This window comes from Marmota monax, unplaced genomic scaffold (genome assembly GCF_021218885.2).
Source record: "Marmota monax isolate L192 unplaced genomic scaffold, Marmota_monax_Labrador192_F-V1.1 WCK01_AAM20220418_F8-fsc00052, whole genome shotgun sequence".
NCBI classification, from domain to species: domain Eukaryota; kingdom Metazoa; phylum Chordata; class Mammalia; order Rodentia; family Sciuridae; genus Marmota; species Marmota monax.
Genome location: NW_026693473.1, coordinates 3,501,547 through 3,515,045, shown reverse-complemented (window position 1 = coordinate 3,515,045; position 13,499 = coordinate 3,501,547). Strand labels below are relative to the sequence as shown.

At 39.0% G+C, this 13,499-nt stretch overlaps 1 protein-coding gene across 2 annotated transcripts in view; it reads left to right on the top strand.

Annotated features, from left to right (window-relative positions):
* The first annotated feature begins 786 nt into the window (after positions 1–786).
* The window catches only part of Mix23 (mitochondrial matrix import factor 23), a 28,500-nt gene continuing 15,787 nt past the window's right edge, over positions 787–13,499 (top strand). Inside the window, exon 1 of one of the 2 annotated variants that reach the window (XM_046458068.1) lies at positions 787–903. In XM_046458068.1, the coding sequence (XP_046314024.1) occupies positions 853–903 (51 nt within the window). In that variant the 5' untranslated portion in view covers positions 787–852. Of the gene's footprint in view, positions 904–1,115; positions 1,191–13,499 lie in introns of those variants that run through there. The other variant, XM_046458069.1, reaches the window with a different exon arrangement.

The following is a 13,499-nucleotide window of genomic DNA, read 5'->3' as shown; positions in this document are numbered from 1 at the left end:
GGGCGTGCGTGACGCGCGAGGCATGTGGGACGTGCGCGACGTGACGCACTGGAGACGCAGGAGATTCACCTCGTCCCGCCCCAGGGCTCCGCGTCGTGCCCCGAGTATTAGGCGGTGCCTATGAAGTGTGGGGTCAACTGAGATGTTTGCCTTATTAATACAGAAAAGTTAAAGGAAAAAATGTACAACGTTTGCAAACTGTACGCTTCGGAAATACACTAAGTAAATCAGCATTTCAATATGCCGTTCTTCCGATGTTTTCAATGAATATATGCTGTTATCAAAAACACAGTTTGGACTCAGTGCCTACTAGAGGCCCCACGTCTTGTTGGCTTTCCGGGAATTTCAGAGGCCAGTCTGAAAAGTCAACATGGTGCTAACATTTTGTTTTCTATTTACCAATTAAAAAATATATTTTAATCATTTCCATCACTTACCCACCCACACTACCAGAAAAGTCCTTGTTTCTTGACCCCTTTAAATGGTCCCAAATTATTAATGAACATGGGCTCTTTTGCTCTAGGAGAAGTAGACGCTACAAGGGAAGGATGAAAATTTGACTTTCCTCCACATTCTCTAGGAACGGCCTCATTGGTGTGGCCAGAATAACTGTTCTCTTTTGTAAGAACGAGATCGGAGTAAACAATCTTTTCAAGCTCTGAGAAGGGGAACATTTTGAAGGGAGGCGGTTAGAAGGAAAAGTAGGGCAGCAGGGTGACAAAGTTCGACGTGGATCACGAAAACTAGCCTTAAACTCAGCTTTCTGCTCCAATTATTTTTCGTCAGGCGGCGCCGCGGACACCTCTGCTTCACCGTGATTGGCCTGTGTCGGGGTCCTCGCGTTCGTCCAATATGGCGGCGCCCAGTGGCGGTGTGAACTGTGAGGAGTTCGCCGAGTTCCAGGTGATGGGGTTTTCCTCATGTAGCCAAGCGTGCTCCTCCATTTGTCCCCAGACTCTGATCCCTGCTCTAGCCTGGGAGGTCGTATGGATCCGCTGTGGATAAAGCGGGTGGTTGAAGGCTTTTTTCCTAGCCATTGGAGGTCATGGGGGGCGCGGGGTTTGGCCTTGGGAACGAAGCTGCTCAATGTGGGGTTGGGGGTGGGGGGGGTCATAGTTCTCCCTCTGCCGAGCAGTTTTGACCAGGAAGCGTCGGGCTAGTCCGCGGTGGTGAAATAGAGCTTGAGCTCTGTAAGTAGGCATTATAACAATTCTGCCGCAGTTCCCTGAACTCAGTTCCCAGCCTCTGCTATTTCTCTCCTTTTAAGTTAAGCCTTTGTGGGAGAGAAGAAAGTGGAAGACCGCTTGTTTACTTGATAAACACTTGGCTCAGTTTCCTTTTTTGGTGAGACAGAAAGCTTGAACGCCTGGAGGGAAGATTAATTCTGATTCATACCCGTTCTGGTGCTGTTGCTTTCCTAACCATTCGAGAGATGTAACATTTTAAGCAAAAAGGCTGTATCTGTATATTAGAACACTGAAGGCCCAGGATTATTTATTAACGCTTGAATTAAAGAACAAGTATCTCTAGATTTTGATCAAGTTGCTGTGAAAATTATCCGTTCCAATGCAGGCATAAATAGCTGCAGAGTTGATTTTAAAAATCGTTACCTTAAAATATTTTAAACTAAAGATATTGAGAAATCGCTTCATGTGCCATTGATCTATCTGTAGTAAGCTTTGTTCTTAGAAAGATTTCTATGTAGGTAGTCCTGAAGACATCCTCAACAGATGAAGTTGTTGACAGCATTTGGTCAAAGAAATTTGTATGGGATCTTTCCACTATTATCTGCACCATTATTCATTTCATGTACTCCTCAGACTAGATCAGCCCAATCACAGCAGCCAACCTCAAATGAGATCAGAGTGCCCAATAAGCATAAATACTTGTCAACATTTTTAATAGGATGGACAAAGACTGTTGAATTCCAAAGTATAATACATATTTGAGGTTAACTGGTTTAGTTGTGACCTTGGTCTTATCACTTTAGTACTATGATGTAACTCGTGTAATTGAGCAGTGGTAGCCTTAAGATTTATAAGAAAGAACATTGATTTTGTAGTTAGATGTTCTGGGTTCTAAAATGCCACCCCTGCCCTCCCCCCAGCATTCAATTCCCAGTCAGTACATATCCACCACCCCACTCTACCCCTGCCAAAGAAAGTATTGGAGTCTGGGGGGTATAACTGAGTGGTAGAGTGGTTGCCTTGCATGCATAAGGCCCTGAGTTCAATCCCCAGCGGGGGAGTTATTTATTCCACTTTTGAGACAGGGTCTCTATATGTTGCCTAGGCTGTTATCAAACTTTTGAACTCCAGTGATTCCCCTGCTTTAGCCTCCCCATATGCTGGGACTCTAGGCAAGCACCTCCATGCCAGGCTAAGAAAGTTATTTGTTATTGAACTGTGGAAAATAAGGTCCTGAGACTTGAAATAATTTATCTCAATCCATAAGAGGTAGAACTCAGAATAAATGCCTAAAATGACAGTTTTGCTTACTGAGGTGGTATACACCTGTGAACCCAGTGATTGGGCAGGCTGAGGCAGGGGATGACAAGTTTGAGGTTGATAAGTTTGATCCTGTCTCAAAAAATTAAAAGGGCTGAAGATATAGCTCAATGGTAAAGCAAAAAAAAAAAAAAAAGAAAGAAGTTGTGTTTTTTTCATTCTAGGCCATCTTCGTAAGCCTGTTACTCACTGTAGTTCATAGGGACAGGAAGTCCTAGAAAAGACATTTATTGAGTTTGTTGTCTTAGGCAAGGCTACTGCAAAGGGAATTTGTCATACTTTTAAGACATCCAAAGGATAGCCAGGACTCTTTGCAGTTCAATTCAACAATCTTATTTAAATTAACATTTTTCTTTTGCAATGCTGGGAATTGAACTCTGGGCCTAGGATATGGTAGGCAAGTACTCTACCACTGAGCTATACCCCTAATCTACTAATAAAAGCATTTTAAAATCTATACATTAAAAATAAATAAATAAATAAAATGTCCCCTGTTTGCAAAATGATCCCCTGCTGAGGGCTACTGCTTTAGAGAAGGAGTTAATTTAGGAAAATTTGGGGTAGAAATTCCCAGCTCAGAGGACTTAGGTGTTGGCTGCTTAGCTGTGGTCTTGTCAGCCATTCATCCCCTTGAAGTTTCATCTTTCCTGAACACCCTGTGTTCTATAGCTGCTGCTTTTTGGCTTTTCTTAACTCACACCTCCCATCCTATAGTGTGAGGGTGATCTTCTGTTATTGCATGCCTCTCAAGTACCACCCTGCTCCTTCTCTCCCTATTTCATCCTGAGGGAGAGGGCTTCCCTGGTGCCTCTGTTTAAAGAACACTTTGATTTCCTTTTGGCTGGCCAGATAAGATTTCAATGAGGCAAAAGTTAACATATCTTTCCCAACCATTCCATTTTCAGTGTGTGTGTGTGTGTGTGTGTGTATATATATCACAAAATTGGTCTCAATTTTGAGGAAGGTTTTTAGATAGTTTCTCTAGAAGTTTTCCAAATGTGTAGTTTATAATACCTTAAGAATATCCTACGTTATAATTCAGATGATATGGCTTACCAGAGCTAACTTTGGCATATCATTTAACCTCCTTGAAAATGGATATTAACATTTGCCCCACTGCCTCAGAGACAGACAATGTAAACAAGAGCATAAGTGAAGGTGCCCCCCCCCAAAAAAAAAGTGTAAAATTTAAGTGTAATATTTAGGTTTAGTTGAGTTTGGTAAAATTTTTTAAACATGATTGACTTATATTTGCACAAATTGTTAATTAAAGTTCATATTTTTAAGACTATTAAATCACTGTATTTTGCATGTAAGTATCTTAAGAATGGAAAGCACTACACTGAATACTGTGGAAGAAAAATAGAAAGTCATGTTTTGTTGTTGTTTTATAATATAAGGGATTGAACCCAGGGTTGCTCTGCCAATGACTTACATCCCCAGCCTTTTAAAAAAATTTTTAGAGACTACGAAGTTGCTGAGGCTGGTCTAGAACTTAGGATCCTGCTTCAGCCATCTGAGTTGCTGAGATTATGGGCATTTGCTGTCATACCTAGCCTCGTGTATTTTTTTATTTAAAAGATTAGTTTGGGGGACTGGGGTTGTGGCTCAGTGGTAGAGCGCTCGCCTCTCACGTGTGAGACCCTGGGTTCGATCCTCAGCACCACATAAAAATAAATAAACAAAGATATTGTGTCCATGTATAACTAAAAAAAATATTAATAAAAAAAGATTAGCTGGGGCTGGGGTTGTGGCTCAGTGGCAGAACACTTGTCTCGCACATGTGAGGAACTGGGTTTGATCCTCAGCACCATGTAAAAATAAATAAACAAAATAGAGATATTGTGTACATCTTTAACTAAAAAAAGAAATTAAAAGATTAGGTGAATTTTTTTTCAAAATTATGAAAATGTTCAAATGCTACAGAGAAGTTAAAAGAATTGTAGAATGAATGCTCATGTATCCACCATCTGTATTGTACAGTTATCAGCTTTATTTGCTTTTACCATATATCCATTTATCCATCCCTCAATCTATCATTCTACCTTATTTTTTTAGTGTATTTCAAAGTAAGTTGCAAATATCAGTATACTTTACTCCTAAACATGTCAGCTTGCATTTTATTAACTAGAGTTCAATATTTGTTTGCTAATTCGGAGGGGTAAATTTTGCATACAGTGAGGTACACAAATCTTAAAGAGTTCTGATCAAAGAGTTTGACGTTGACCTACACCTGCTGCACACCTTCATCAAATGCTGTTACCTCCAGAAGTTCCCTCTTGCCCATTCTTGGGTAGTTCACTACCACCCCTGCAGCTGTTTTTTTTTTTTTTTTTTCATATTTAAATATTTTAAAGTTTAGGAGGTTTTTAAAGGATTTTAAATTTTTGTAATTATTTTTCCCCCATTGTGAAAATTAAGAATTAGCAAACCCCTGGAAAATATCTGTTTCTAAAGTGAAATAAAATTTTTAAAGAATGTTTAAAATTGAGTGCCCACAGTCCCATTTTAATATTCGTTCAACATTTGTGTGTACTATATTTGTCTGATAGGGCTGCCAAAACAAAATATTCACAGACTGGGTGGTTTAGGCAACACCCCCCACACACACAGTTCTGAAGGCTAGAAGTTCAAGATCAGGGTGTTATGGTTGGTTTCCTTGAGGCTTCTCTTCCTGACCCGCACATAGTCACTTTCTCACCCTTATTTATATCTGTGCACAGATGGAGAAGAAGGATCCCTGATGGCTCTTCCTCATCATATAAAGACGCCAGTTTGATTGAATTAGGGCCTCCACTATTATGACCTCCAGTTTATTTATTTTTTAAAGAGGTAGGGTCTTGATATGTTGTGCAAGCTGGTCCGGAATTTCTGGGCTCAAGCAGTTCTCCTACCTCAACCTTCTGAGTAGCTGGAACTCCATATGTGTTCCACCAAGCCTGGCTATGAACTCCATTTCATCTTCATTACCTCCTTAAAGGCCTATCTCCAGGGGATTAGAGTTTCAACCTTGAGGGTTGGGAGTGGGGTGGGACACAATTTAGTCCATACCAGATACTTACCAGCTACCAGGCACTTGGAGAAATGCTAGTGGACAGAGTATCAAGCAAGGAATATAGAACATGTAAAAGAGACCAAAAATGTGAATAAAATGGTAGGAGAGTTTAGAGAGAAATAAATCAAGAGGTGATAACTGAGTTGGATCTTAGTTTGATAACACCAGTAGAATTCTAGGCCATGGTAGTAGTATGTTGGCTAAAAATTTTATGTACAGTCATGAGTCACTTAATGAGGGGGTATATTCTGAGAAATGTATTGTTAGGTGATTTCATTATTGTGCAAACATAATAGACTGTACTTAGACAAACTTAGATGGTATAGGTCAATCACTTATGGCATCTTGATGCAATCAAGAGATGCAGTAAAAGTACATATATGGGCTGTTGTAGGTAGGAGAAATATACCCTAATATAACAATAAAAAATATAGATGTATGTATATATGTATTTTTTCTTCCCTGAGGTACGAGGGGTTGAATCTAGAGACTACCACTGAGCTGCATCCCCAGCCCTTTTTTTCTTTTTCTTTTATTTATTTTATAATAATTATTATTATTATTAGGTACTGGGGATTGAACTCAGGGGCACTCAATCACTGAGCCACATCCCCAGCCCAATTTTGTATTTTATTTAGACACAGGGTCTCACTGAGTTGCTTAGCACCTGACTGTTGCTGAGGCTGGCTTTGAACTCACGATCCTCCGCCTCAGCCTCCAAAGCCATTGGGATTACAGGCATGCGCTGCCACGCTTGGCCTTTATTTTTTATTTTGAGACAAGAGCTCACTAAGTTGCAAAGGTTGGTTTCAAACTTGTGATCCTTCTGCCTCAGTTTCGTGAATTGTGGGATTTCAGGTTTGTGTCATCATGCCCAGCAACATATTATTGTTAGATATTATGTACTGTACCTAATTCTGTGTATTGTACTTATATATAACTGGGAGCACAGTGGGCTTGTTCACAGCAGTATCACCACACACCCGAATAATTGTGTTATGACATTACAATGACTACAGCATCACTAAGTGATAGGAATTTTTCAGCTCCATTATGATTCTATGGAACCACCATATATTGTGATCTTGACTAAAACGTTGTGTAGCACAGGACCATGTTGGGGGGAATAGCAAATCACTTGCTAGAATATAGGACTTGCACAGAGCCACATTGTGATTATACAAAGGTTAGAATCAGAATGTGGGAGACCTTAAATGCCAAATGTGAGAATGGGGGAATCATTTTTGAGCAGAGTGGGTGAGATAAACAAAGAGGCACTTTAGGAAGATTCATTCTCTTAGAATGCTTAAAACTGAGGCCTATAATCCCTTTTTAAAATTCATTCAACATTTATTGTATACTGTGTTAGTCTGCTAGGACTGTCATAACAAAATACCACAGACTGGGTGGCTTAAGCAACAGAAATTTACTTTCCCACAGTTCTGGAGGCTTGAAGTCCAAGAACAGGGTATTATCATGGTTGGTTTCTCCAACCTAATTTCCATAATATAGTGGCTTTATACTATTATCTTCTGAAATTTAGAATCTAAACCTTTGTCCAATTTTTTGGGTTTAGATAGCAAGATTCAAAGGACTAAACATGATAAGACATTTCAAAATCCAGTCCCAAAGTTCCTCACTGGACAAATCTCTTACCACCACCCATATTCACATCTGGTTGTCTTCCTATCCCATCTCCATGTGTAATAGGCATTTAAGCCCTACTGTCTAGCCACATAGACTGAACTTGCTTTTTCATGAACACATCATGCTTTTTGTCATTTCTGTGCTTTTTGTTGTAGTTACCACTCTGAAATCCCTTCTACTTGACCCTATTGGAGACCCAGTTCCTGTATCACCTAGACAAAATCAACTAAGTATTCCTTCCTAGAATATTTAAGTCTTGGTGTTTATATTAGGAATATTTGCTCATTTGCATATGATGGGTTTGATAATTAGATAAATACTGAATAGATTCTTTTCTAACATTTACACAGTGGTGCTCTGTTCCTGTCTGTAGGGTCTGACTGTCAGAGACTACTATAGTTGCAGGCAGTCTGTGTTTCAGAATTGGGGTGTAGGGAAGGACACAGTGTGAGATTGCTCTAAAAGCAGGGTTTCAAGAACAAAGTTTGCCTGGGAAAAGCATCTTGTGAATGGGATCTACTTCAGGTACTTAGGCAAAGGGGGCGGAGAGAATGTTACGTGAGTTCTAGTATACTTGGTAGTTTCCCTTTCTCACTCCTTATATGCCCTAAAAACTGCCCCAAGTAATAAAAGGAATTTATCTAAAGATTAATCTTAGGAATAGACTATAGTATAATTGTATGGGCAGTAGAAAATTTTCACTAGTCCTCCCCACTAAATATGGGCACACCTTCAGTGTGTAAATTGCCTTCTAACAGGATGAGATTTTTCACCCCACAGAAATAAGAAAAAAATGCAGTTCAGAAGGCACCTGAATAATTTTTAAAGGATCAACCTAAAATGAGAGAATTCGTGATATATCAGATCTCTTCATGTTTTAGGAAAGATCCGAGGAGAATCTGGGAGCTGGGGGTAAAGGCTGAATGATAGAGTACTTGCTTAGCATCAATGCAAGTGGCCCTGGGTTAGATGCCAGCACTCCCACCCCCCCACCTCCTCCCCTCCCCACCCCCGCCAAAAAAAGGAGAAGTTGGGGATACTACAAAATTTGAAGTTACTTTTGCTATTGTTTGACTTACTGCACAGAACCACTGAACTATATTTAGGTATTACCTCTGTGGACATGCAGTTTATTTGTGTATGATGTCTATTCAGGGATGTCTTCTATATGTTTTCTGTAAGGGGGGGCAGGGGGAAAATGCTCTGGGGGTTAGGCATCGTAGTCGGTAATTCCCTATGAATGATAGAAATGATTTTAAAGACAACATTTTTGTGCCTACATTCACATTCATTTGCTCTCAGTCTGTAAGGGCCACCTAGCCTTTTCCTTAGACCCTCCTGGAGTTGCTTTAAGAGCTCTGGTATTTTTCCCACTGAAGGAAACATAAGCCTGCTGAAGTGGTTTATAGTTCTTTCCTTCCCTTCTTTTTAGCCTTACATCTTTCTCTGAAATCTATTTACAGCTTATAATTCTCAGCAACCTCTGAACAAGTCCTTTACCAGTTTAGAGATTGTTGTTTTATTTTATATATTTCAGTACTATCCGGTAGAATCTTCTGTGATGATGGAATTACTCCACATTTATGCTATCAACATAGTGACATCTCGCTCTTCAGCATTTAAAATGTGCTAGTGCAACTGAGGAATTAATTTTAAATTGTTTTATTTTAATGACCATATGTGACTAGTATCTGCCATATTAAAAGACAAGCTCTAGATCATACACTGGTAATTCAGTAGTACACAGAGAAAAATTGATATATTTGATAGTCCACATTTGTAAGTTTTATTTGTAAGACTGCAAAATTGATTCATTACCTAGTTAATGCAGGAAAACTCTCATTGTTAAGTATGGACTTTAGTAGTATGTCCATATTGTTTTATTGAAGGGGAATTTGTTTGTAGTGATTAAGGTATAGCCAGTGTTGAAATTCATAACTGGTTGAAGTTCAGAGTCAATAAAAATTGAGAAATGTTAAGCTATGTATCTTTCACCTGGATTACTGTTATCAGTTTCCTAACTGATCTCTTCTACTCTTGTTTCTGCAATTCATTTTCCATTCTTAACACCTACAGACATTTCAGGACCCAAATATGATCATGTAACTCCACTATACTTAGAACACTTATGATTTTCTGGGGTTCTCAAGAAATACTAACAACCTATAATAGTGGACCCCATCTTGCAACATGTTTTCTCTCACTCTCTGCACCTAGGCCAAATCAAAATTTCAGTCATTTAACATTCTGTTAAATAGCTCTCATCAAGGTCAGACCATGTAATTCTTTTTTTGAGCAGGGGGTACCAGGTATTGAACCCAGTAGTGCTTAAACACTGAACCACATCCCCAGCCCATTTTTTATTTTTTATTTTGAGACAGGGTCTTGCTAAGTTGCTCAGGGCCTCACTGAGTTGCTGAGGCTGCTTTGAACTTGCAGTCCTCCTGCCTCAGCCTCCCAAGTTGATTATAGTCGTGTACCACTGTGCCTGGCCAGTCCATGTGATTCTTGACTTCATAATAAAATTAAGTGGAATTTATTCTCGACTTCTTTGATATCACAGACTTTCCCCTCTACTTTTAGGCACTAGTTTCTTCTTCTTCTTTTTTTTTTTTTTTTATATTTACTTTTTAGTTTTCGTTAGATACTATATCTTTTTTTTTATTTTTATGTGGTGATGAGGATTGAACCCAGTGCCTCATGCATATGAGGAAAGTATTGTACCACTGAGTTGCAACCCCAGCCCACTAGTTTCTTCTTGATCATTGGTCCACTTCATTCCCTACAATCTCCCCCAGTGACCTTTTTAAAGGTCATGACTTTTCTTTTCTCTCTCTGGTTTTTTTTTTTTTTTTTTTTTTGGTGCTGGGATTGAACTCAGGGCCTTGTGCATTGCATGCACTCTACTGACTGAGCTCTATCTCTAGCTCCTCAAGTGTCATGACTTTAAATAACATAAATTTGTTCATGTAATTCTAGTCTGAGCAGTGTCAGACTATGTTTAACTTTCTCAGATACTTTAACAGATAACTCAAACTGAACAAGTCAAAAACAGAACTTTTTTTTTTTTTTTACAGTTTTTTTGTTTGTTTGTTTGAACTCAGGGGCACTCCACCACTGAACCACAACCCCAGCCTGTTTTTGTATTTTATTTAGAGACAAGAGTTTCACTGAGTTGCTTAGTGCATCACTTTTGTTGAGGCTAGCTTTGAACTTGCAATCCTCCTGCCTCAGCCTCCCAAGCCAACTGGGATTACAGGCATGTGCCACTGCAACCAGCCTTAAAGTATTTTTTTGACAAAATTTTAAACATGCTAAGGGCTGGGGATGTGGCTCAGCGGTAGCGTGCTCGCCTGGCATGCTTGCGGCCCGGGTTCGATCCTCAGCACCACATACAAATAAAGAGGTTGTGTCTGCCAAAAACTAAAAAATAAATAAATAAACAAATAAATTTTTTTTTAAAAAAAAATTTAAACATGCTAAAGAAGAAATAGTACTTTGAAAACCCCTGTGTATACAACTCCCAACTCTAACAATCAATTCATGGCCATTTTTTTTTTTCAATCTATTCAGTATACTACTACCACTTGCCTCCTCTTGCCATATTATTTTGAAGCACATTCCAGGCATCATATCTTTTTTTTTCCTATAAATATTTTCAGTAAAAGATTATAATTTGTGTGTGTGTGTGTGTGTGTGTGTGTGTGTGGTGCTGGGGATTAAATCCAAGGCCTTGTGCATTCAAAACAAAACTCTACCAACTGAGCTAAATCCCCAGCCCAAAAGATCATAATTTTTAAACACAATACCAGGTAACCTCCAATTAACTGTATATATCCTGTGAGTTAAAACAGAACTCTCGATTTTTTTCAGTCCTTCCAAATCTCTTCCTTCCCCAGGCTCTCCCATCAATTAGCAACATTTCTATATATTCAATTGCTCAGATCTCAAACCTAAAGTCATCCTATTTTCTTTTCTCATCTATCACTACCAATTCATCAGCAAATACTATTATTTTTATCTTCAAAATAAATCTTGAATCCAACTACCTCTCCTAATTCTACATCTACCACTTTATCAAACCATCTTTATTTCTTTACTAAACCACCAAATACATAGTCTCCTAAATGATCACCCTATTTACATTCTTCTCTTCTACAATTCATTCTTCACACAGCAGCCACAGTTATATTTTTACATCATTCACTTATCTAAAACCCTGTGGCCTAATTTAGAACAGAATTGTATTTGTTGCCAGAGTCTATATTGTCCTTCATATTTGGTCTTCATATACCCCAAAGTTTGTTCTTGCCTCATGATTTTTTACTTATTCCCTTAGATCTAGTTGGTTCATTTCACATTATTCAGGTTTCAACTTAAATGTTAACATCTTCAGAGAGGCTTTTCTTGATCTGTCCACCTAAAGCAATCCCCAGCTCCAGCTGGTCTCTCTTTATCCCATGGCCTTCACTTATGTAATTTCTCACCATACTTTTCAGTATGTAAGATTGTTCATGGGGAGTATTTGTTTATTGTCTGTCTCCTCCTCCAGGAATTTGCTCAATAGGAGCAAATAAGCTGTTTTTCTGTTTTATTCACCACTGTACCAGGTGTTTAGAATGGTGCCTGACATATAGTAGATATTAGTAAATATTTTTTGAGTGAAGATATTAATAAATGAATGAACTCTATTGTGCTGTAACTACTCCATTATTTAAAGAAGGAAGCTCACTGAGGGTTTAATAGCCAAAGGAAACTATCCAAAAAGATCAGTTCATTTTAATAGATGTTTATTGTATGTGTGGCACTGGAAGTCAAACACAGGGCCTTGTATATGCTAGGCAAAGCATTTTTAGTAACAAAGGCAAAATGCTCATGGTATAATGTCATAAAGCAAGACTTGATTATATAGTAACCCAATTTTTAAAATATATTCACAGATGTAGAAAAAAGACTAAAGAGACATTAAAATTGATAATGGGGGCTGGGAATATAGCTTATTGGTAGAGCCTTGCCTAGCGCATGTGAGGTTCTGAGTTGAATCCCAGCAATGCAAAAAAAAAAAAAGTATATATTCATAATGATTGACTTTGGATGATTTTTGTTTTAAAATTTTTAATGATATTTCTAAAATGAAGGTAGTACTTTAATAATAAACGTTTTTGTTTTAACAAATGGTTGAGGAAAAAATGAAGGAGGGGTTTTAGTCATGGATGTAAGTTTGAGAAAAGAAATAGGATTGTATGTTAAAGGAGACACTGAAGCAAAACTGCTTTCAGTACGTGCTTACCTTGAATGTTAACTTAGGTATTTTCAACATAGTATTACATAATTCTCCTTTCTTGATTCATGGTGATCTTGGTTTGTGTTGTTGGTTTTTGCTGTTGTTTTTCTGTAAATTTAAAACAATAAAACAGAGAAGTGTTGAGAGCCACAGCCGAAGGGGCCCCAGCAAACTTCCAGCTGCCAGCAAACTTCCAGCTGCCGGCTGATGATTGGCTCACAGCGGCCCCAGCAACATCTAGCTGATTGGCTCCTCGGCCCCAGCAACATCTAGCTGATTGGCTCCTCTGCGGTGATGCTCATTGGGCTGTTTCCCTGCCCTTTCAGACCATGGAGCTGCTCATTGGGGGACTTTTTTGGCTCCGCCCACGTGACCCAGCCAATCGTCCTCAAGAGCAGGAGGATTGTGGGAGGTGGAGAGAAGCTTGTGTGGGAGAGAGAGGCTTGTGGAAAGCCGATGGTGGCAGTTGAGGCTCTGAGGGTTTTTCCTGAGAGGCTGTTTTGTTTGGCGTGTGTGGTTCTAAAAATAAAGTTAGTTTCTTTTGACAAGTGGCTCCTGATTGTGCCCAGCCAGACTGCGGCATTTGGTGGCCCGTACGGGGAATATATACCCCTTCCCAGAGAAGGGTATACTGCTAGAAACTTATCCCAGAGTTTACGACATATGAAGACAGAATGTAGCTGATGCCCATCCTTTCTTTAGTAACAAGTGAAAAGAAGAGTGGGAAGGGACTGTGTTGTACAGGCAATACTCAGCAGCCTTCTAAGTTCCTTGCCCTTTTGTTATTATTTTTCTTTGGTTTGCATTTTGAAAATTGGATGCTTTTTGAGGGGCAGGGGAAACTTCAGAAATGGGAGTCGGGGTTACTAAGAACAAGAAAACTAATTCCTACTTGTTCGTGAAGAAGAATCCCATGACAAGATTTGATCTCTAGTAGCATGTTTTGTTTTACTTATTTGTATCACAAAAATAATACACGATCGTAGTCAAATACTAAGAAGCTAAG